Source organism: Microcebus murinus, chromosome 9, assembly GCF_040939455.1.
Source record: "Microcebus murinus isolate Inina chromosome 9, M.murinus_Inina_mat1.0, whole genome shotgun sequence".
Taxonomy (NCBI): domain Eukaryota; kingdom Metazoa; phylum Chordata; class Mammalia; order Primates; family Cheirogaleidae; genus Microcebus; species Microcebus murinus.
The window spans coordinates 40,735,586-40,761,081 of NC_134112.1; the positions used below are offsets into that span (position 1 = coordinate 40,735,586).

A 25,496-nucleotide genomic window follows, 5' to 3' on the forward strand; every position below is an offset into this window, starting at 1 on the left:
AAATATGCAAAAATACTTAGATTGAATCTGACTAATCTTTATTGACTACTCATGAGGCAATACCAACTTTTAAAAAAACAGTAAGAATTTCTTTAATTTTTGAAAACAATTCTAGGCCATAAGTGCTTTCTTGTACATGCATTTTGTTTTGGTTTGAAATTAATGAAGGACAGAGGGAAGTTGCCATGTATACTATTTTTCTTCCAAGTTTTTGTTAACATATTTTCCATAAAATTATTATCAAAAAATTTACTGTGAGCTAGGCTGACGCCACGGCACTCACTCTAGCCTGGGCAACAAAGTGAGACTCTGTTTCAAAAAAAAAAAAAATTTTGTATAGTAAAACTAAGCTGTTTTGATTTTCATGAACCAAATTGCACTGTTTAATACAGTCCATTATAATAAGCAAATATCTTAATGTATCTTCAAAATGTATGAAATGTCTTTAACATCTTTAGGAAACAATTGTATATAAGAACATACACTTTAATAAGATAAAAGTCTCACTTTTTAAAGAAATTAAGAGCAAGGAAACTACTATTTACCTAAAACAACATTGGATCACATAACTTGATTCAGTACAAATTCACTGAGCATGTAAAATCTCATTATTGTAGCAGATTCTACTGTTGCAATAAAACATCATAGGAGCATGCAGTCTAGTAAAACAAGAGTGCACAAACAACAAAGGATCCCACAGTATAAAATCATATGACAAATAAATGGTTTAGTCAGATATTAAGAACAAGGAAAGAGGAAACCAGATGATCTGCATATTTTTTTGGCTCAAGGTAGGTCCTAAATCCAAGATTAAAGTGTATTTTAATACCGTGTTTTATAATGTTGGAAAACATTTTCATTTGTATGCTTATCATTCTCCTAATAGTCCATCTATTAATCTATCTACTATCCCAGACATGGCACTTTCTTCCTTTAGGTACTATTAGATTTCTCGCTAAACCAAATATTATGGGTTAAAATAACTACTTGTTGCTGGATAGATTCCAGCAAAGCAAATAGTCAGTTGTGGTTTCCTTAATCAATTCATAGATATGTTACAGCATAGTATGTCTCTACTAATATTGTGACCAATGTATAGTCCTTGGGGAGGGAATAGGAAGATGTAGTGATATATATAAACTATAACATAATGCTTTTTAGAATTTAAAATATGTATACTATCTACACATGCCATCTAGATGTGTCAGTGTACACATTCCCTATAACAGATATATACTTACAAAGAGAAATATATTCTTCCAATTATTGAGGATATGCCAGTTTTATACAAAATGACAGCTATCTAAAACCACAGAGGAATGAAAAATCGCATTACCCACATCGTGATTACTTTTGCAAGAGTCCTTTGAAATGTCCAGATTTAAACTCCAGCACGGGCAGAAAGATTGATGCCCTAAATGAACACCACTACTGCCGACTACCCTGGGGGATGTTAATATGATCTAAGCTCACAAACACTGATTAAATCCAGGGCTTCCAAGGCAAAGTTTGCTTTGCATCATCAGCAAACTTTGACTGTGCATCATCCAATTTGGGCACCTAGTCAATTTGAAATTGATCTGATAATGGAACTCTTCCTTTTTCATTCTGGCTAAGTAAACCAAGCCCCAAACAAGCCTCCTGGCAGGTGGTTGATAGCAAAGAAAGCAGCTATAAAAATGCCTCAGGGTTTGATTCTCCTCATTTGCTAATATATTCTGAGGTCAGCCTTAATTAAGAGGTTGGTTATGATTTCTTTTTTAAATAATAGTAAAATGCAGGGTGTATCGATAATCAATAACCTGCCATTCTTTAGTGTTTGTCTAAATAAAAATTCCCATGCCTGCTTACATTTTTTATGCACTTCCCAACAGCCTATTATACAGAGTCTGCTAAACTTGACTTTATTACCAAATTTCTAATCTTTTCCATAACCCAGGCTATAAAGAATTTAAGGAGTATAATTATTACAGCCTAAGATACTACTCATATTCTTAACCTACTTTGATTGTCTTATTGCAGACAATTTATAAAAATGATACATCAGTCTTGGAGCTAGATTGATGGCAGGCCAAAAGCTCTTATCAATGGCTGCACCTTACTTCAGGATTTTTTTTTTAAACTACCAACCCAGAGATTTAAAACTACCAACCTTGAGATTCTGGTTCAACTGGTGTAAAGTTGGGGCCTGGACATCCATATTGTTTTAAAGCTTGATAACTATCAGTTGAGATAGTTGAGAACTACTGGCTTAGAATTGAAGGTGCATCTATGTACACATAAACATAGGTAATGAAAAGAACAAAGTCATTTCCAAATAGCTTTGTCTCAAAGAGCTTCAGAAGCCTATTTTGTTTGCTTCTGTGGCAATCTTAAATTAAAAAATAATATGTTGTTGTTGTTATTTTTAACATTCCATTTGGATTCTCAGGTTAAAAGATATCCTATACTAAAATCAATAATAGCAGCTAACATTCATGGAGTGTCCACTATGCGTAAAGCTTCATGTTAGGTTACTTTAAAAACTCTATCTTACTTAATCCTTATAACCCTCGGAGGTACGTATTATTACCTCTATTTCACAGATTAGGAATCTAAGACTCAAGTGAGGTAAACTGATTTTAACTAGGTGAAACCAAAACAGCTTAAAAAACAAATCTGTATAGACCATCTTTTCCAACCTCCTTCTATTTCCCAATTCAACTTCCAATTTCTCAAATAAAAAGTATTCTGGTTTTATATCTACTTATCCTGGAGTTAAGTCAACACATTTCAGAGTATAGGAATTGTCCTCCTCAACTAACTAATGTAAAAAATTGAATGCTGACACAATTGTCTGTATTTTGGCTTCAAAAATATTTCAATAATGGGAGCACACTTTGAGAGAATATTCTCAAAATACATATTAACTACTATCTCTCCCTCCCAGAGGACATGAATCCAAAATGAGATGCTTCCTTTCTGCAAAAGAGTAGTGGAAACAGAGACAAATTCGAAGCCATAAATATTCTTTGGGGTGACAGTTTACAGGATTTACTTGCACATAAATCATCCCAGAAACAGACTTAAATCCCAGGCATTTTCATATAATTTTCAACTACTAGTGAATAGCAACCCTGAATAAAAACACTCCTAAAAAAAAAAAAAAAAATGAAAGCACCCAAAACAGTAGAATCCTTTACTATCAGCTGATATGCAAAATTTGCTCAAACTTCAAAACCTTTCTTCTAAATAAACTGTTCATCCAGCCTAACTTCAGCTAAAGGAGATGCTTGAACCATAAAATGTTATGCAAATGCATAGAAGATGAAGCTCTTATGAGTATAGCCCTTAGCATCAAAATTATAAGATCACTTTTAGAGAGGTTGCATTACCAATTTATTCAATTTCTGTTTCACAAGAAATGGCTTTTCAGAAATCAGGATCAGGTTCATTTTATTTTCTTCACAATTTCTTGTATAGTAATTTTCATCTAATTGTTAGTTAAAAATCATATCCATGAGCCCTTCATCTTCAACCATCAAATGAAAGAAAAAGTTTCCTAATATAAAAGGGCAAGAAAGAAATTCTTTTATTCATATCATGTCAGAGTTTTTGTAGAAAAATTGATGCCACCTCAGTACTTTATCTCAAAGAGAAATGAACTGGATGCAGGTTCAAGAAAACCATTATACACAAAACATCGTCATTCAATCCTTTTTGCATGCCTCCAAACTAACTCAGCAACTCAGGAAGAGAAAATGCATCTAAATATTTATTCTGAAGACTATCAATTTCCCATTACAATATTATTATTAAATACTTAAATTAGTTATGTTTTTTCTTTCCTCTGTAACTGACACTGTGTTGATCTGTGTATAAGGACTTTACATCGTATTTAATGGAAAGTAACACCACAATGGAAAGGCTGACAGTGTGGAAGTCAGAATACTCAAGTTCGATTCCTAGGCTTTCTAGTCCTGTGCCTTGAGCTGATGACATAACCTAACAGCTCAATTTCTTCATCTCTCATATTCTGATCTTACTGCCAACCTGAGGAGACAACTTTTAGAACAAGCTAAAATAACATACATGAAAGAACATTAAAAATTTTTAAAATAATATTTCCCAAAGCATGATTCAAACAAAATTGGTCCTATGAAATAGTTTGTGAAAGAAAGGAGAGAAGTCAAGTAATTTTTGAGGATTTTAGGATATTAACAATTTATATTCAAACTTTAAACATTTTAAGAAGTCCCATAGTCAAAGTCAGGGAACCTGTAAAACTTTACTAGCTCAGTGTTTCCCCAACTAATATACTGGGCAATTTTTTGAATGGGAACGTCTTGCTGCTTAGATATTCTATAGTGTATAATTTGAAAGATAATGTAGAGTACATTAATTAAAAAACATTGTGACACTGTTAAATTAGGCCTATTTAACAAAGCAAAACTTTAGCGAAAATTTATTATTAAAATTGTGTTTTAAACTTATTGTTTCCACAAAGGTGATGCCCCAAATGTACTAGCCAGATTTTAAACAAATAAAAAATTCTTATTTTTAAGGATGTTTTGATGCTATGATTCTCTATATCTTTATCATTATGAGAGGTTATAAAATTAAGGGTTTTCTTCATTTTGCTCTAAACAACCCCCCCAATTTTTCTGATAGAAAAATATTAGATCAAATTTTCCCCTAATTTTTTTTTAGTATTTTTTATATAACCTATAAAAAAAAAGAAAACATCCGTCCCCTGCCACCTTTCCAAAAGAAATCCTGATTTTTAATAGAAAAAATCTGTTCTAAAGACACACCTGTCTTCTCTCCACTCCCTCACCATCTACACCTTTGGGGAGCAGAGTGGTGTATCTGACAAGTAAATGTGGGAAGAATAACTGGACATGTTCAACCCAGCTCTACTTTTTCCGTTTGAGACCAAGCTGGCCTCCAACAGTAGGGACTCCCCTCACCATACTCTGTCTTCCTTGGCAGGCCCTGTATGTAGAAAGCACACTTCCCTGACTGTTGTCTATCAGCCCAATTGTCAGGTATGGATAGCAGACTCATTTGGCTCTCACAGTAAATTATATCTTTATACAGAGCCTCTATTCAGAAGACAACTGATATTTTAGCCTCCAGATTTACTCTTTATTTTATTTCTTACATTGCATAGAATATGTAGAAAAGAATGTTACCATTATTTGGGTTCTCTTATTGACTCCAACAACCTACCTCACAAATTTTTATGGACTCATAAGCAAAGATGTACAACAAAAGCTATCTGCTTGCTTCACAGAACATGACTACAGGTGATATATCCTTGGAAGAAAATGTCAGCTTCACGTTGATCTTATATTTTCAAGTTGAGCATTCAAAATCCTTTGGACTAATTAGGAAAATTCCAAAAAATATATATTGAGAAAGAGCTCATAAGATCGTTTTTTCTCTGTAGAAATAGCATCAGTCTCAATACTTTTTAAGATGTCTAGAACATTTTAGGTTCTTAGTGATTATTACATAAAATTTTTTAAATATGACTGCAATAAATAAAGATCCAGTATTTGAAATATCATTTGATCTCTTCAAATACTTCTAATACTAACAGAGTCAGTAACATACAAAAAAAGGACAAATCTATTTCTGGTAGGATAAAGGTAAGCAGTGGTTGAAAAACAGAATATTAAACAGAAATTATAATCATGAATTAATCTTACCAGTTAAATCTTTCATATATTATTAACTAATTGTTGTTATATGAAAATCCATATGCTTTCTAGAATATGTCTTCCCATGCAATTTATTCACTTGAAGTAGAACAAAAATAACTAAAAATAAATTTACTGAGTTTTCATGACATTAAAGAATGCTGTATTATTTCATACATTATTCTTACTAATATCAAAATATGCTATGTGCACACTCCTATTCTTACACATAAGCAAATATTAAATGCAAATAGTCAGATTGAGGGAGGAAAAGACCCTTAAGTCCACAACTGTAGCTATGTCAAACCTCTGCCATTACTTTGAGTATTTATTTAAATATTGTATCATGGCCCTTTGATTCAAAATAAGGGTATAACTTAAAGGTGAGTGCATTTTTGAATGCTAGTAATTGAAATACTACTGTACAACATTAATATACCTAGGACATCAGAGTTAAGTATCTCATGTACTTTATTTGGAATAAACTGTTCATATAACCTTCAAAAACAAATATTGTGGTTCTTTATTTATAAATTTTGTATATATATATTTACCAACAAAAATAAAATAAAAAATATACTTAGAGATGAATTGGTATTTTTTTCTAGACTTCTAAAAAATTAGTACCAAAACACTACTTTATATCCAACATGAATTTAATTATGTCCTAAAGTTAAAACCAAAATGAAAGATAAGAGGAGTACTCAGCTTGAAATGAGATTCAACTTCTACTCACTTAACCTTCCTGAACCTCAGTTTCACCATCAGTAAAACATGAATGATTGCATGTATAGATCTCACAGGATTACTTTAGGATTGAAAGAGATAACATATGCAAAGTTCCTAGGATAGTTGATTGGGACCTATTACGCATTCAAAAAACATTTTCTACTTTTTCCATCAGTTACCAAATTGAAAAGTGACAATTCATATATGCTCTGTAAGTACTTTTATAGGAACTTGCATAGGTTAGAGGAATAAAATAAATTGGTTAGAGGAATAAGATAAAATAAAATAAAATAAATAGCCTCTTGTTGAGGCTATTGATAGGAATATACCAACACATTTTGCCATGCACCCCTGGCATTTCATTTTGATGCTGTCTCATCTAAATCAGTCCCTTAAAAAGAAGTCAAAATTTTACAAAAAATACAATCCTTCCTGGATTAACATATATCACCTGTTCCAGAATCCAAAGAACACAAACTTCACCTAAAGGCCACATTTCCTAGATTAACATAAAAGAGAAAGCATGAGGCATAAGTGCCTCTGAAAAATCTTAAAAATTTGCAGATAATTATTTGATTTTTCTACAGAATTTAATAAAAGCCTCAGAACAAAAATAGAGTATAAAGGTTATTCAAAAAAAGGAATATTCTACAAGAAATAAAAACACTCAAATTAGCCTTATCTTCTCCTGACATGTCAACTAGAGCCGGAAATGTAATTTCTCAAAAGACATGATGAGGCAGCCCTCGGAGCAGAGGCAGTTCATGAAAGAACTAAAAGCTGAAGCCTGCCTGTTGACAGAATTCTCAAAAGCTGGGGCGATAAGTCTTTTACTGAAGAAGAATATGAGTGATGCAGCATAGCATCCACTGCACTCAAACATATGCTGTCTATAAGGAACACAATGTAAAAATAAAGCCATGCTTAAGTGAATGGTAAAAGGATTTTTTAAAGTTTACTATAAAAATACTAATCAAAAGAAACATGGGTGGCTATATTAATATTTTTAAATGGTGTACTTAAGATTCAGGAATATTATCAGGAATAAAGAAGCACATTTCATAATAAAAATAAAGTCTTAACTTGTCAAAAAGACACAACATCCTAAATATGTATATGCCTAATAATAGAGCTTCCAAATACATGAAACAAAATGTGGCAGAAATGAGAAGAAATAGACAAAACTAATAGTAATAATTTCAGATTTTAATATTCCTCTCTCAGTAATGAAAAAATAAGTATTCACAAAATTTGTAAGGGCATAGAATACTCAAACATTAACAACCAACTTGACATAATTGACATTATACTACACTTAAACAAACAACAATAGAACACACATCCTTTTCAAGGACATATAAACAAACCATCCACTAAAATAGACTATACCCTAGCCCATAAAATAAATCTCAGTAAATGTAGAGAAATTGAAATCATGTAGAGTATATTCTCTGACCACAATGGAGTCAAAGTAAATACCAATAATAAAAATGTATCTGAGAAAATCCTCAAATATTTGGAAATTAAAAAATATATTTCTAAATATATCATGGGTCAAAAAATGACAAGGGACCTTAGAAAACATGTTGAAATGAAGAAAAATGAAACCAAAACTTATCAAAATGTATAGACATATAGATCAACAGAACAGAGTAGTGTCCAAAAATAGATGCTATATATATGTTTAATCAATGTTTTACAAGGCTGTCAACATAATTCAACAGGGAAAAGATAGTCTTCAACTAATGTTTTCAAGTGAACATAGAATTGCTAAACAAAACTGTTCATCTGAAACAAACAAAAAAAAAACTTCACACAGCACACATACCTAATCTAACTTTAAATACTTCATAGACAAAAAAACACACAAAAAAACATAACTCTAAAACTTCTGGAATAAAATAAAAGATAGGCAAAGATTTCTTATACAGGACAGATACCAAAGAAAGTACTAACCAATTTTTAAAATGACAAATTAGACTGTGTTCTTTAAAAGACACTTTAAGAAAATGAAAAGGCCAAGTAAGACCATGGGAAATTATTTATAGTACATATATCTGACAAAATACTATTATCCAGAATATATAAAGAATTTGTACAACTCAATAATAATTTTTAAATGGGCAATTATTTTAATAGACACTTTGCAAAAAGAAGATAGATATGCCATTAAACATCTGAAAAGATATCTAGCATTACCCATCATGAGGAAAATACAAATTACAATCACAATGAGATGTCATTAATATTATATACCTACTAAGTTGGCTAAGAATTAAAAAGATTAACAATGTCATGTTGGAAGGCCATAGGGCAACTATAACTCTCATGGACCATTACTGGGAATGTAAAATGTATAAAAATACTTTGCACACCTGTTTATTTCTTAAGGGTAAACATACCCTTATTATACAACCCAGAATTTCATTTTTAGATATTTACCCAAAAGAAATAAAACATAGATCCACACAAAGTCTTACTCACAAGAGTTCAAAGCAGCTTTATTTATAATAGCCCAAAACTGAAAGCAACTCAAATATGCAACAAGTAAATGGATACACAAATTGTAGTATTTCTATGCAGTGGAATACTACCTGTCAATAAAATAAAAACTATTGCTTCATAGAACAAACAATGAATAAATCTCAAAAACATAATTTAGAGCAAAGGAACCCAGACAAAAAGAGTGCATATTCTATGATTCATTCTATGTAAAATTCTAGACTAAGAAAAACTAATCTATAGTAAGAGAGGGCAGATTGAGCGTGGAGGGGGATTGACTCAATTTTTAGAGTGATGGAGATGTTCTATATCTTGATTGTAATGGTGGCAATTATCTTGTACACAAATTTATTGAACTGTACACCAAAATGATTGCACTTTATTATATGTAATTATACCTCAATAAACGTGATTTAAAAATCTACATTCACAAAAGATTTTATTTTACATTTATGATGAAAAGCAAATATTACGATCAAATAAAAGTTTTCAATCTATGTTTGTCATAGTGTGGATTTCCCTAGAAGTATTTCCTGAGATAAAAATTTGAATGAAAATAATTTACACTGGAGGTGACTATAGGAGGCAATGAAAATGGAGTGGAGAGTGAGTAAGTGGAGAAACGAAGCAGAAAAAAGAAGATATTCAGTAAAATGCATGCCATCAAACAAGTTACTACTGTGGAATTTGGTGAACCAGTATACAACACACACATCGAGGTTATACCATTTGAGATCATTGGTGGAGGCCTCCTGGTCACTGCTGGAAGCCTGTTTTGGGTTGTCTGCAGAGCATTATTTCCTGGGCACTTCTGTCCTGCTGTGCAGGCAAAGCAGGCTCCAGTGGGCAGAGAAAGGCTTCAGGAAAAGAAATGAATGTGTTGGCAGTTGTAAGTGAGAGAATAGCAAGGAGAGCAGAGACATAAACCGGACAATGTCCATGCCTGCTATAGGTGGACTGGAAAAGAACATTGGACAACTGAAAGTAAATTGCTGATTTGGAAATTTTAAGCATGTAGATATTGGAGTTAAAGACAACTTTGAATCCTTTATACTTTTTTTGTTAAAAGTAACCATTTTTTAAATTTTATTTTTAATTGTATTTATTTATTCTTTTTAGAAATGGAGATGGGTTCTGTGGCCTGGGCTAGAAGAGTGCAGTGGTGCAATTACAGCTCACTGCAGCCGCAAACTCCTGGCCTTAAGAAATCTTCCTGCCTTGGCCTCCTTAAGTGCTAGAATTACAGCAGTGAGTTACCACTTTTGCTTTCATTTTGCTTTCAAGACTAACACATCTTTTATGATTATAAAGATGTAAGCCCAAGGAACTGACCACTAATTTGAAAGTTGAGTATGTGCCATTCAAATATGCTGATAATGAAATTTTGTCATCAAATTAAATACACATCAATGTAAAGAGAAGAACAAGAGAAACACAATTTAGAAATGTTCCAATTATTCTTTCCTACTATGGTCTTTATTGAGTATAGAACTACATCTTCCTCAGGATCACTCATTAGCAGTAATATATTTAGGGATAAATATATTATAGTATTTAAGACACTTAACTGTTACAGCTATCAAACTATTATTGTGCAACAGAAGAACATTAATGTCATCCCAGAGGCCTAAGAGAATGAGTACAAATTTCCATATGTGAAATGAAACAATTAGACATGTTATGGTTTTGTTTTGTTTTAAAACAACAATATAAGAGTCAGTATCAACTGATGCCTATAACTGCCTATTCGACCACCACATATATTTACATTTCTCAATAAATATCAATTCTACAGACTTAATCTCCAAGCACAATACTTTTGAATCCACTTTCCCACTGCAATACATCTATATAGGTGAAATGTATTAGCGAGGTCACAATGACAAATCCAATTGCACATTATTTATTTTTTTCTAGCCATATGGATTATTACAGCCTTTCCATTTTGTGATTTATAGCTTCTTTTCTAGTTTTCAGAGTTTTGATTGCACATTTCAGAGAAACTTAAGTTCAAGTCAAATGTTAGTACTCACACATTTTGGAAAGGTTTTGTATATTGACAAATTAATTATGGTGTCAACAACTGATTTTAAAGTATGCTCCAAATATATTTCCAGACATTTGAGGATTAGGTACTTTAAAAGTTTAAATTTTTATTGTATTTGTTTAACTTTTATTGAGAAGTTAAAAATTATATAAAAATGACAACTTTCCAGCCACATCAAAAAGAATTTTTTAAATTGCAGATGATTAAGTATAAAATAGATATACTTTTAAAGTAGACCTCCATAAGTACTTCAAATTTTCCTTTATTGATTTAGCTAATCAACTGGTAGCTTTGGTCCCATCCATCATTTTATAATTCCTTAATCATACATTTTCACTGTTCTTATAATTTTTTACTTTTAAGGGTTATTTTGTAAATATGTTGGAAAATACAATCTCTCTTCCAAGAAAACAAGATACATGTACAATTTGGGGAGTTTTTTGACCTCATAAGAGTGAGCTTTGGATCCTTGCTCTATTAGCAGATTATATTCAGTTCTACTTAGACATGAGTTAGAAATAATGGGCTAAAATTAAAACATGAAGAAATTTACATGTTCCAGTTTTCTTTTTACTTTTTGCTTCTAATTTATATAATAGTAATTTTTTTCTCAAATTTTCAACAATGGATCAATATAAAGTAAGTCCTATAAAGTATGGAAGAGTTCTTTGCATATTTTTATTTTTTTTACGCTGCATGGTATTTGGATAAAGCTTTATATATTTTTAAAAAGTGACACCTAAAGAAAAGAAGTATTTAAATCTCATAAGTCTTTTAAGGGCAATAAAATGACTGTCAGAATGAACTCAAATTTTTATGTTTTCAAAATATAAAATTAATTCCTTTTCGTTCCATAGATTCCAAAGAGATGGACGAACTGTAGAATAGAGATCAAAGGATGCATGCACATTAGTAACTTTCAGTGAATTTCTAAGCAGCTTTTAAAATATTAGTTTTTATAAAACATCTATCGTTATACGTAACCTGAATGCAAAAAATAAACAAGGCATCATTGACTCCTATCTTTACACACCACTCCCAATCCACCAGTAAATCCTAGGCTCCTCCTTTGTTATTAATATATCAAGGATCTAATCATTTCTCACTGCCAACATTGCTACCGCCATGGCCTAAATCTGGGTCATCATCGTCTCTCATCTGTATTATCATGGTAGTTTCACATCTGTCCTCTCTGCATCCACCCTACCACCTTACAATTCATTCTCCACATGGCAAAGTGTTCCTTTTAAAAGGTAAATCACATCATAGCACTTATTTGCTCAAAACTCTCTGAAAATTCCTTTAGCATTCATAAGTAAAGCTAAAATCCTACTTCTTAGATCATTTTCTCACTCTGCCCAGATACTCTAGTCTTTTTGCCTTTCCTCAAAAGCACACCAGGCAAACCTCTGCCTCAGGCATTTATAATTGCTATGCCCTGTCGTTGGAATGTTGTTGTTTTAGATACCCTTATGACTTATGACCCCCTCACCTCCCTGGAATGTCACCATAGAATAGAAGAACCACCTTTCCAAGCTTCCAATAAAAAAAAAAAAAATGAGAAACTGTTACAAAGACTTATGTAATAAGAGAATTGTCACATTGATTTTTTAAATCAAGTGAAGATAAGTTTATTAAATTTGTAGTATTTCAAAAGCTAAAAATTAAGGAATGAGAGGATAGTTTCAGGGCCACATCCCTCCTCTGTTTCATTTGTCTTCATAGCACTTATTACCACCAGACATACAAGGTGTTTATTTAATGGTGGTGCCTTCTCCCACTAGATTCTAAGCTCCATAAAGTCAGGGACTTCATATTGCTCACTGCTGTATCATTAGGACCTACACTGGTGTATAACACATAGTAGGCATTCAGTAAATGCGTCAAATAAATACATGAACACTAAGGTAGAAAGTTACACAGATGACTTAGTACCACACCCTTCTAAGGCTCCTTCATGTCCTACTCCAGAGGCCCAGGGGGCACCTGTGTGGAAATTTAGGGATATTTGGAACACACATGCAAACCATGACTCTAGTATAGAAACAAATTCTACAAATACGCAAGTTAGGACCTCTCAGGGAAAGTGGAGAAAGTGTAGTTGAGGCATAAAGGAAAGTGTTAGTCTTGTAGCCTAATGAGTTAGATTGAGTCCTATTCCAGCGACAATACATCTCCCATAGCCAAGGGTGTATAAGATTTCCTAAAAATTCTGTTCCTTTCAGTGTGTCGGCATTTGGAACTAAGTTCTAAACTTATCCACAAACTGTAAAACTGTAACTGAAAAAGGGTAAGAAACCTGAATAATCATTCAGGTGTGACTTGAAAACATTATTTATCATCTACTCCATCTCCTTTGTATCTCTGTAATTATCCCTTGGATCCAAAACCATTATTTATGATGGTTATTTAAGCCAATATAAAATTATGAACTTCCACTGGATAGAAAGCAAAGGTCACAAATCCTCTCTTTATTTTGATAAAGTACTTTGCCCTTCAATATAGGTATCTCTGTATTAAAGCCTCTCTGTTTCACAGTGCAATAGCACTGTACTTTCCATAAAATTTATTAATGTAGCAATAAATTTCATCAAATGAATGAAATAATATCTAGTTGATGTCAATTTTAAGTCACATAATCAATTGAGAAAAAATGTAACTTTACCTTTCTATAACTTAACATTTTATATTAAACCTAAATTCTACCATATGAAGAACACTAAAATCTTAGCCAATCGAGCTCAGTTTCAGTCTATATAGTAGTTTTCCCAATCTTTTTCAAAGGTTATATAGAACTTTCTCAGGGCATATATTATGCCATGGTGTTGGCAGAAGATAACACCTGATTCTCATTTATAGTCAGCCCACACTGGCCTCCAAGAAACTCACATCCCATCCAATCTGCAGCAACCAGGTCTGAAAGATTGAGCCTGCATTCTCTTTGTTCCTACCTCAAGGCCTGGTGGGTACTCTAGGCTGTGCCCAATCTCTTTGCTACAATAGAGAATGTTCTGCTACGCTCACGAGACTTAACACCTCATTTGCAATGCCCTAAATACTCCATGCCATGCCATCTCAACTCTGTTGCAAGGCTTGCTATTCCCCAGATTCCATTCCAGAAGCAAGTACCTTCTGGCCTCAGACCTCTAAGCCCCAAGAGCACAAGCCTCATTCCCAGGGATATACTGGTATTCATAATCTTGCCTCCACTAGTGAATTCCTTTTCCTCATAGTGTGAATAAGAAGCACCCAATCTGGGTGGGGGGATGAGTGAGGAAGAACTGGCCCTATATGATCTTAACTTTTTTCACAACTCTATCAGACATGATGTAGAGTTTGTGCCCTCATGCTTCAATCCTTTCTTTAGATATGCATCACTCAAGCTAAAAGAGAACAAAGCAACACACAGAAAAACTTTTTTGGTCAAAATCATTAGCTCTGCCAAATTTTCAAACATAACTTCCTCAAGAATTTCCCTCTTTGCTTCCTGGTTCTGCTACAAAAGAGTCCTGAATGTGAAAAGCTGTAGTTGTCTAAGTCGGAGGAAGCTCGCATGGTACAAAGAAGTAAATGTGTATATGGGGGTGGGGTACACATCCTTCAAAAAGTCCCACTGATAATAATTGCATGAATAATGCCTGACAGATACCAGACCAAACAAAACAAAATCCTGTGAACTAAAGAAAATGAAGAACAACATTTTAAACTCAACTGATCCCCTAGTGTTTTATAACGTATATAGTATAAAACATTATAAATATTTTTAGACTTGAGCAAACATATTCTTTTAAAAATAAATTCAATTTCCCCTAAAATTTCAGGAATAGATGTAAAGATGGTCAGGCTCAGTTAATCATGGAGAGTTCATAGATTATTTATAACATGGTAGAATTTGAGCATGATTCCAGTTTAAACAATAAAGTATAACTTGCCTTCACACTTATGGTTTTCTTAAAGAACATTAATTTTATACATGAGCAAAACATGAGTAAGTGGGAAAAAAATTAAATGAGTGCAAGAATCACTGTCACAGTCAGAAGACGAGAGCACAGCAGTCAGAAGCATTAAGTGTATTTCAATTCCTGTTTTTGTGTATAGAGCTGAGTTGCTGAAAAACTTGAGAGAGTAAAGCAAGCAAATGGTTTCAATTTTTGGCACGTATGTTTTGCTTTTAAAGAATCAGACCTTGCAAGCAAGAAAAATGAAACATATCAGAAGAGAAGATTGAGCAATCCTTTCAAATCTCCCCACCCACTTAAGTTTTATGGGGAAAATACCTTTATGCATTTTTGTTTTGCCTCTGAGAAAACCCAATTGAAAGCCTATGCAGAAGGGCAGAAAGATGCATTATGAAATGACATAAAAAGAATTGAATAAAAACCACATTAAAATTACTTGAGTCATTTTTGAGGAAGACTGAAGTCACATTGTTGAAAGTTTCCTAAACGTGCAATAGTATTTCCCTGAAACTAGATTCCCCTGTAAGAATCTGGGGTAATTCAGAATTACATTACAGCTCCATTCATCCCTGAACTACAACTTTCATATTTATCAAGCTCAAAGGCATCTCTGGCACAAAATCAAAAATGATTTCACAAAAAGTGGTTTGGGGAGCAATTCTGGCTGCCACAGTAGTAGATATGCATGTGCAGCCAGGATACAGAGCTGGTTTCTGCCTTAGTGGGACCAGGCCTGGAATTTGTCACAATATTCTGAGGCATCCTGAGCAATTGAGAGAAGCAGAAAACAGTTTTAAAAAATTATAAATGGATTAAATTAATTTTTATCTTTTTTTCATATAATGATACTATGCTTATGTTCATATAGAATGCGCTAATCTGATGTAGAAGTTTTTTTTTTTTCAATACAATTTGAAATATTTTTTAAAAGTAGAGTAGCAGAGAAGAATAACAGTTTAAAAAATCAGTCTCTGGAATCTGGAAATAGAATTTGACTCCTAGAGCTATCACTTAAGAGCCTTGCTCCTACAGACAATTTACTTCATGTTGCTAAGCATTGGTCTCCTCTTGCAACATAAGCATAAGAACACCTTTCTCATGGAGTCGTGATACTTAAAGGAGGAAGCACATGGAACTGGCTTAGCACAGGAAATGGCTCGTCCTTTAGTGTTCAGTAAGTATTAGTTCTGATCATGGACTTGCAACCCTTTCTCTTTTGGCTGAGGGGAGTAGTAAAAGAGAATAGCAGCTACTTATCTCTCTTAAAAAGTTGGTAAAATATGTTTAACCCACTTAGAAGATGTTACTTGACCATGCTTTCTACTGAAAACTTACAAAATCCCCCCCAAAATTAATTTTGGTGATAAAACTAGACTTCAGAAAATTGGCACAGTGCATTTGGGCAGTAACAGAAACAATGATACAAATTTTATTATTTAAAAAAAAAATACTTATTGGCCAGGCACAATGGCTTATGCCTGTAAATCTCAGTTACTCAGGAGGCTGAGGCAGGAGGATCGCTTGAGCCTAGGAGTTCGAGGCTGCAGTGAACTATCATCATGCCACTGCACTATAGCTTGGGAGGCAGAGTGAAACTCTGTCTCTAAATGAAATAAATAAACAAATAAATGCTCATTCGGTGATAGAACTTGCATTATTTCTTTAAATAATCACAATCACAGGAGCCAAGTTTACTCCTGTGTTTGAGTGGAGGAATCTTATAATCAGAGAGCAATCACATTGTAGTTCCTTTGAAACCCTGACATAGGATTAGAAAACACCTATAGCCTGCTAGGTGGGCATGTGAACAGAGTTGTATGTCTGTCTCGCTGGTTAGACTTTGGGGAAACAACACCTGGCCTCCAATGGCAACATGGACTCTAGCCACCAATTGAAGGTGTCTAAGCCATCTGAAGCCATCATATTCAGAACCTTTAGAGTCATCCAATAAACCATCAGTAACAAAAGGCATATTCCTGCAAGTGCAGAGTTATAAATATTAATGTTCTTTTTATCAAACTTGGAACACTTGTCTAGCTTCTTAGCACTAATAGTCTCCTAATTGAAGGCTGTTTAGAATTTGCTCACATAACAAATCCAAATTAAAACTCTTTCATTATGAAATTTCTGTTCTTTTGCATCCTAGTAAAAAGAAATTGCAAAATTCTTACTTGAAAATATTTTTTATATTAATTGCATATGAAACTCAATGATACATTGCAATTTTAAATTATTTCCCTTAGGTATCCAACCCCAGCAACCATTCTTTGACATATGCATGGGACTCCTAAGAAAAGCCTGACCTAGCAATCAGCTTTTCAGAATTTAATTCAGGCTTCAAATGTACCCAATTTTTGTCACTTACAAACTAGGTAAATTGTAATCATGTTTATGCAGGTTAATTTCATTTAATTTTTTTTATTTTTGAATGTATTTTATTTGAATAAAAATTTAAGATAATAAATATAAAATAGATTAATAGCTGAATAAACAAATAAATAAATGTCTGAAATTGGCACATCAACCAAGTCTTTCAAAGGTTTATAAACACAGTCATTAGAATTTGCTTCGGGCTAAAACTTGGCATTCAAAGTTGATGGTGGGATGCAAATTGTTTTGCCAAAGAGCTGTTTATATTGGTTAAGCTGCTTCTTACATATAAAACAGTGGGAAAAAGGAAAAAGAAAAACACTTTCTCAGGCTTCTCATGATTTTTTTTAATCTATTCTGTGCAAAAATATGGCTTACAGTTTATTGCTGAAATTTAGGAACCTGAAGATTCCCAGTCCACAGTTTTAAATTTAACAAGTCTCTCAGTTACTTGCAGAATAATCACTTCCAGGACTTTAGTATGTGCCATTAACAGTTATTCCCCTTCCACTCATGCAGAGAAATTCTCCCATGTGCCCCAGACCCCAAAATGCCCAAGTGAGACCTCACTCTGACAATTCATTACTTTTATCATTAATAAACCAGTAACTTGTATCATTTTTCTTCTATGAGGCAAGAAGTTACAATAATCATTTCTTCATAATAATTTTGATTTTACTAAAATGTTTATGAAAAGAACAATAGGAGATGACAAACTCATGTTTGCACCAAATGCTATCTACTTCCACCTGGAAGGTCTTTTTCCATATTTTAGCAAGGTCATGGAATAATATTTAAGATTCTAGAAAAGGTTGTTTCCTTAGTGCTACTTAACATCTATTTTTTTCCAAACAACAAATGCATTTTCTAGCATAGTTAAAACTTAACCAATTTGTTGAAGCAACAAGTTGGTCTAATAAAGGTTTTAATCTGAATCTTTGAAACTTCATGTTGGTCATCTTCATTGACCCACTTCCTTGTCTAAGAGAGGAAGAGTATATTGGTTACAAATACATTTTCTTTGAATCAAAGTTCTACATCATCATAATTTTTCTGTATTACAGATGGAGGTGTCTAGGATATGGGAATTTGGGATAAGTGTTTATAGGCCCACTTATAGCGTCCTGAAATTGGATTATTTTAAGTTAAAATTCATGTTGAAAGTTTGCTACATGTTTTCTTCTTCTTATGTGTTTCTTCTAAAGAAAACAACAGAAAAATGATTCAATTCATTGAATGTTACTTAGGTAGCTGTATTCTTTATGTAAATAAAAACGTAGACGCCATATTACATAGAAAGGTTAGAGAGCAGGGTAGAGGGGTGGAGATCAAAGCATATTTTTATCCTGTCTTGAATTTTGGAGTACAAAAGGACAGATCAGACCACACAGTGAAAGTCACAGTCCACTAATCAAATGATCCTAAATAAAAATTGATTTTCCCTTTCTCCGTCTCTTGTTTGCTAAGAGCCAACTAACTCCTAAGTGATCACTTTGATAAATAAACCCCAGCATGACAAGATGTATCTGTGGCAAATATGTACAACAGCTGAAACTCATGAAGCTCTTATTGACTGCAGAGCCAGAGAGAGTCTGTCCTAACATCAGTTTCTAAATTTCATGGCAAATTAATTAATATATTGAGATAAATGGTTGTCTAGATAACTGTATATTGGAGGATTTCAAGAGATGGACATTTAACAGAACGATGTGTGTTTGACTTGCAGTTGAAGATTCTCTTTAAGTCAAATCATTTATTAAGTCTTCACTTTAGAACTCTGTGTTATTGTTTTTCTTGTAGTACTTCTATTACATTCTAAGTGAAAACCGATTTATTCCTAAATAGCATGAGGGGAAGATGATAATGGACTGGTGTTCTTAATTTGATTTCTTTGGTTAACCTTTGAAACTCTTCATATTCCAATCTCCAATTCATGGTGTTAAAATGGGTAACTTATATATTTCTTCATCTGTTTATTTTCCTGGGATTGTGTACAGTAATTATGTTTTAAAAGATAATTAATGTCCATAAACAATGCTACATAAGTAAGTTGGTTCATCTGCTATAGATAAATTGAGCCCTGCACTGCTATCACAATTTTTACATTTGAGTTGAGTCATTACAATAGCATCAGGAAAATTCAGCCACAAGCTTCAGACATCTTTACTTTCTTTTAAAGAGAAAACAATGCCTTCACGTCAACTCTCTTGCTAAATAAAGACTAAACAAGAAAAAAATCCACTATTTAAAATTAATTTGAGAGACCTCAATTATCTCCTTATGTTCATTGATTTTTGGTATTCTTGAATAATGAGTCTGACAATAAACCAAAAATGTATGCAATGCTGTGTGCCACAATTGTTCCCCAGGCTTGAGTTTGAAATTCTTAAGTTGTTTTGACCAGGCAACTGACAGCAGTTAAATAGTTCTGTACAAATTTAAAGACATGAGATGCAAAGCCATGACTATATTCCAGCACATTCTTCTTGTCAGAACCATTTAAATCACCATCTTACACAAGTACATATTGAAACTCAACTTTAAGTGTTTTATTTTTATGTACATTTCATTTTGTCCAGAAATAAAATATCTAAATACAGACAGACCGTAATGTTGTATATGTATAGCTTTCAACAATACTTGAGCTGAATAAATGCTTTGTACATTAAGTTTTTCTTCTTAATGGAGTTCACAGCTACATTGATAAAATGGATTCCTTATATCCTTTTTGTCTTTTTTAACCAATAACAAGCAGAGAGACAAGTACAAGTTAATATTAATAAGCAGCTCAAATAACACTTGGTTAAACTATGTACAATACAAACCATTCATACAAATGAAGACTAGGATATTGAATTTGTTACAATATGTGTAGTAAAGATAAGACAGACACTTATAACTTACATGGTGTCTGCCAGGCATTTCCCTTCTTATTTAATGATCAGAACTTGTTTTAAGCAGATTTAGCTGGTCTCCACTTCACAAAAGTCCAATGATCCGATGAGAGTTGTAATCTCAACGCCTGCCCGCATGTAAATTTCAAATGTTTGCTCATCTTTACTGAGAACAGGCTCCCTCCATAGAAAAAAAGAGCCATCTTGTATTACCTTGAATGTGCCTACTGTATGCTGGAAAAAAGTTACTACACTTTGCTGTGTTATAAAATAAAAAATACTGAGCTCTAAAGACACATTTTTTCCATTTTAACAAGCATATACTCCTACAGTAGTATTTACCAGTACAGCTACTCCAAGCAGTAGGAATGCATGACTGGGGATTATTGATTAGCATGTACTCAAGACTTTAAAAGAGATTTCCATAACAGCGAGTGTTAGAAACATTCTCTGTCTAGTTAATCCTTTTGTTTGATGATAGTTTATCCTGAACTGTTATGAGTCAGACAATGAAAGCCCTCTCAACAGGAATCATGACAGATGCAAGCTGAAATGTGCATGAGGGTGTTTGTGTACCTCTATATGTGAGAGCATGTCTTTAAGGGTGACTTTAAAATCTGTGGTGATTTACAGCTATACTAAGAGATGAAGCTGACTGGGCAGAAATTACATCAGATTGTTTTCCACTAGCGTATTTGCAGCCAGTTGACAAGAGCAGCAGTGTAGACACATTCCAGGCAACAGATGTGACCTTCTTCTTTGAGGTAACAGCCCTGTCATATGACCTTTAATTCCTCAGGCTTCAGTCTCCCCCACATGTTCATCCTCATCCCGAGGGGAAGTAAGGTGTGTCGCTGTGATAGTTGTAGTCGGGGCACACTTTCTGTACTAGTTTATAATCTGTACTATAAAAGGAAATGTAAATACAGATCACCTTAAAGGGCTTGGAGCAGAGCCAGGATACATGACTTTGGGTCTGCTCCTGGTAACAGGTTTTTGAAGGGTCATAGTTGCAGAGAGTGTTCTTGGTAGCCTTGTCGACCTTTTCATATTCAATGCGACAATTAAAAGACTTGGAATCTTTGGCATCAATCACGGTTTGTTGTGCCAAGTCGAATTCCACGATTTTTGTAGGGGGCACCAAGCTGACAGATACATTCCCTTGACCAGTGGAGTTATGCCTGAAATAAACACTAAATGTCCCATTGCCGTGATCTACAATTTTCCCAGTTATCAACAGGTTTAGCTTCACTGTTTTGATGTTGGAATGAAAATCACCCCATCCAAACATTTTCTTAAACTTGCCCGTCTTAACAATGGGCCTTCTCTTGGCCCTGGGCCGAGGCTCTTGAAGGTCTGTGGAGTTCCTCAGCCAGTCCCAGAGGTCTTGCTCAGAATAAGGTTCTGGGGTGTCATATCTCAGGTCCAAATCTGTATCATTTTCTTTGCCACGAAAAGTCTGTGACAGGAGCCGGCTGATAGATAAGTCTTTGCTGCTTTCTGTCCATATATGCTTTAGTGTGGATTTGCTGCTTCCTGATTTCAGAAGTTCTGACTTTCCACCATTTGTTAAATTGGCACATGTGACCTGAAAACAGAACAGAAAAATGCTGTTTACATTTCTGCATCTGGAAAGAACATCCAACACATGGATCCTAGCCCTTATGCCGAAACTCAATTAAATGATGATACTTTTTTACAAAAGTACTTTTAGCAACTGGCCAATACTCATTAAGATGTGACAAAATATTACTTCTATTTTTATGAAACAATGAAAGAGGAGAGATGTAGGTGGATAAAAAACACTGAACATGACCTGAAGATCTATATAAAACCATTGACAAATGGAGGCAAATGTCATCCAGCACAAATAAAGCAAACTGAATTCCAACTTAAATTAAACTAAAATAATTAGTTCTAAGCACCAAAATCCAAACACTTTTGAATAAATTTTATGAATCATCATTTTCCTATTCTACTTCAAAATTACTGTATGCTTTAAAATTTTATGATTCTCAGAAATATGTCAACTGACACCTTATGCACTATTTGGATGTCCATGCCACAGTCATATTAGAAAAGCTAGATTTGCAAAGAGTGTTTTAACTGGTCACCTATCATAAGCAAGGAACTTACTGTATAAATCATTTTTTTTAATCTTAAGGGACTGTAAATGTAGTCTAAGGAAAAAGGACATAAGTGAAAACACCTAATATACAATGTCTTATAATTGTCAATCTAGAGAAGCAAACAACATGTGGTCAATGACAGAGAGGTCACTTCAGGTAGGATTGTGAGAGTCACATTGAGAAACCTATTCAAGGACCCCAGGCTTGTCTCTTTGGAAAGAATTTTATCCCCCACTAAGCTAGGGATTCAGAGGACCCAGCCACACAATGATCCCATTGTCCTGAAGATAAAGCAGCGACTTCTGATCCTGACCTGGAGGTCTCAAGACTCATAACACAGCCAAGGACCCCTAGGAACAAAAATAGCTAATATAGATAAACCATTTAAGATGTGAACTGACTGTTCTAAGGTAAGACTGCTAAAGGGAGTCCCCAGTTGCCCATTTAAAAGCCAAGTTTCACAATAAACCTCAATTGTCAGGCCCCTTGAGAACAAGTCCTGAGTCCTATCTCAGATACAAGCCTGATTCCCACTCAGCAGCTTCATTGAATGTTCTAGTCTCCTTCCAACCTGTTCTCAAAATTAAAGGTAACTCCTAGAGAGCTTTTTTTAAAGTTTAGGCCTATTAAGAATTAGAGCTACATTCTAAGGACCCCTCTTTAGACGTAGCTGTAAAGACCTTTTGTTAGGATACAAACCTGAGCTGAGAATAGCCTTTTACTCAGCCATTTGGGCAGCAGGGACATTCTCTCATACCCTGAAGAAAGCCCAATTCCCAGGAATTTTCTCCCAGTCTTCTACTTCCAAGCTGTGTGCCCTTGGTCAAGCTATAATATTTAACCTCCTTCTATCTCAGTTTCCTGCATCTATAAAATGAAGTTAATAATGCTATATATCTCACAGGGTTGTAAGGATTGAATGAGCTGAAACATTTATAATATTTAGAACAGTAGCTAGCATATTGGAAGGTATCAATAAATTTAATTGATTAAATTTATCTATTATTGTGAATCTCAAACTGATGTTTGAAGACAATTAGAGAAAGAAGACCACCAAATGGTACGTACAGAGGTCTGGCCTGAGAGTAGATTTTCCCCGGATAACACAGCCAAGTACTTAGAACCTCAAAGCAATAGGTTCCTCCAGGGACACGATGCAGAGTGCCTTGGTAATCAAACTAGAACAAAGTCTCTTAGATCTTGTAGCCTTGCTTTTTCACAAATAACTCAGGATCAATGAGCTTTTCACAACAAGCGAGCAAATAGTCTCTTCTTTGCCCAGTTCAGACTAAGATAATGTGAGTGGGGTAGAACTATTCCCACCTGAAAAGAATACCAGCCAAAGCTATATCTCTTCCCAATACTTTGCTAGAGAAACCCTGCAAGTTTGTCCCCATGTAAATTAATTGCAACTGAGACAAAATGAAGTTTTATCATGGTTTACATCCCATGACAGCATCTTGAAAAGGCAAGACTGAAACTTTGGATAGACTGACATAAAAGCTCTGCCAATGATTTCAGGCTGCCAGCCTAGGTCCAGTTGCTTCTTTTGTGATCTCCAAGATAATAGCAATGCCTTCATGAAAACATGCAGAGGGCCATTGTGTGCAGAAATTAATAAAAGAGAAAGAAACACTGACCAATGAAGAATCAGACAAAGATGAGGCCCAGAAAAAATGGGCAGATTATAGCAGTGGTAGAGTCACATCTAAAGGAAACACAGACCAGCCTCATGTATGCAGTCCCTCATCTTAAAGTATCACCTACCCCAAATGAACACTCTGGTGTAGGGTCAAATATGATCATCAGCTGGGCCATTACTGATCTTGGGGAAAATATTAGGAATTGAGTGAAGATTGTCTTTGCTGCCAACTTTCTTTTAGTTCTGGATACGTCTTCACTTTTGCTCACCCCTTGCTTTGGTATCTCTCTTTTTTTTCCCCCTGCACCCAAACTGTCTCCTGTTTATAGATTCTCTTTATGACAAAATATTATTCTAGAAATGCAGTATAAATAATAGCAAAACAGTTGCTTTAGCAAAATTAATTTTTTTAACAAAGACTAAATAAATTCTAATAGAATGAAATTGAGAGGGAAATATTATTTGGGGAGGGTCAAGTTTGCTTACAGGAAAAGCATAAAATTTCCCATCTATCCTCTCTATCTGAAAATAAAGCCAGTCCACTATGGGGAAATTTTTCCTCTCATATGGAAAGTATAATCCAAAGTAGTTGCATATATTATGGTTTCATTATAATTATACAACTAAAAAAAGCAACTAAAATTCTCCTACTAAGTCCCTGAATGAAGTACATTTCAAAATACACTATTTTTCTATAACACAGATTAGCTATAATAAAAAATTAAAAACTAACCTTAATCAGTAAGAGAGGTACAGATCTTTTGATTTGGGAGGGTTTTTGTATGTATTTGTTTTAACAAAATCTAATTGATTGGTTAAACATCTAGGTCTGTGCTTGACTAATTATACAAACATTGCCCTTATCACAGTCTCTATTTTTATGCCTTATAAATATAAGTATTTAACAAGTGCATATCCTTTTCTCTTATTTTTGCCTGGAATTATATAGATAATTTCCCATTGTTTGGGTGGCAAGAAGACTAAATGCAGGCACACATTTTATAGTTGTTAGCACTGGTATCTCACTATCCCAATACAGCACGGGGCTGTATTGGGATATTTTCATGATGCAGTGTCTAATGAAGCAGTAATGAAATTAGCCCAAATAAGGTGGAGAGAAGGGATTTAGAGTTCAGTTTGCCAGTGGCATATGGGAGTGAAAGGGAAAATATGTGGAGTGGGAAATATGATTTCAAGAAGGAAGAATCAATCTATCCAAAAGGATACTAAGACTCTGACAGGCAAACAAACCTCGGATTTTCAGGTAGAATAGAAATTGTTTAGTTCTAAATTATACTCTCTGCAGCTGTAGGGATCATGGGTGTGCACGCTGCAGTTGGACTGCCAGTCTAGGCTCTGATCTTTGACAGCTGTGTGATGCAGGTGAATTACTTAACTTGTTTAAGCTTATGTTTTTCTCTTCTAGGGGATAGGAGAATAATAGCCATTTCCTTCACACGGTTGTTGTAGGGAGTAAGTAGGATATTCCATTTAAAGCACCAAGGACAGTACCTAAAACATGGTGAGTGTTCTACATTAG

At 34.0% G+C, this 25,496-nt stretch overlaps 1 protein-coding gene across 2 annotated transcripts in view; it reads right to left on the reverse strand.

Moving 5' to 3' along the window:
* Positions 1 to 550: 550 nt before the first annotated feature.
* Positions 551 to 25,496, reverse strand: part of NXPH1 (neurexophilin 1) — a 320,485-nt gene continuing 295,539 nt past the window's right edge. For both annotated transcript variants that reach the window (XM_012757104.2, XM_076006411.1), the window contains one exon: positions 551 to 21,773. In XM_012757104.2, coding sequence (XP_012612558.1) covers positions 21,012 to 21,773 — 762 coding nt within the window. In that variant the 3' untranslated portion in view covers positions 551 to 21,011. The remainder of the gene's footprint in view (positions 21,774 to 25,496) is intronic.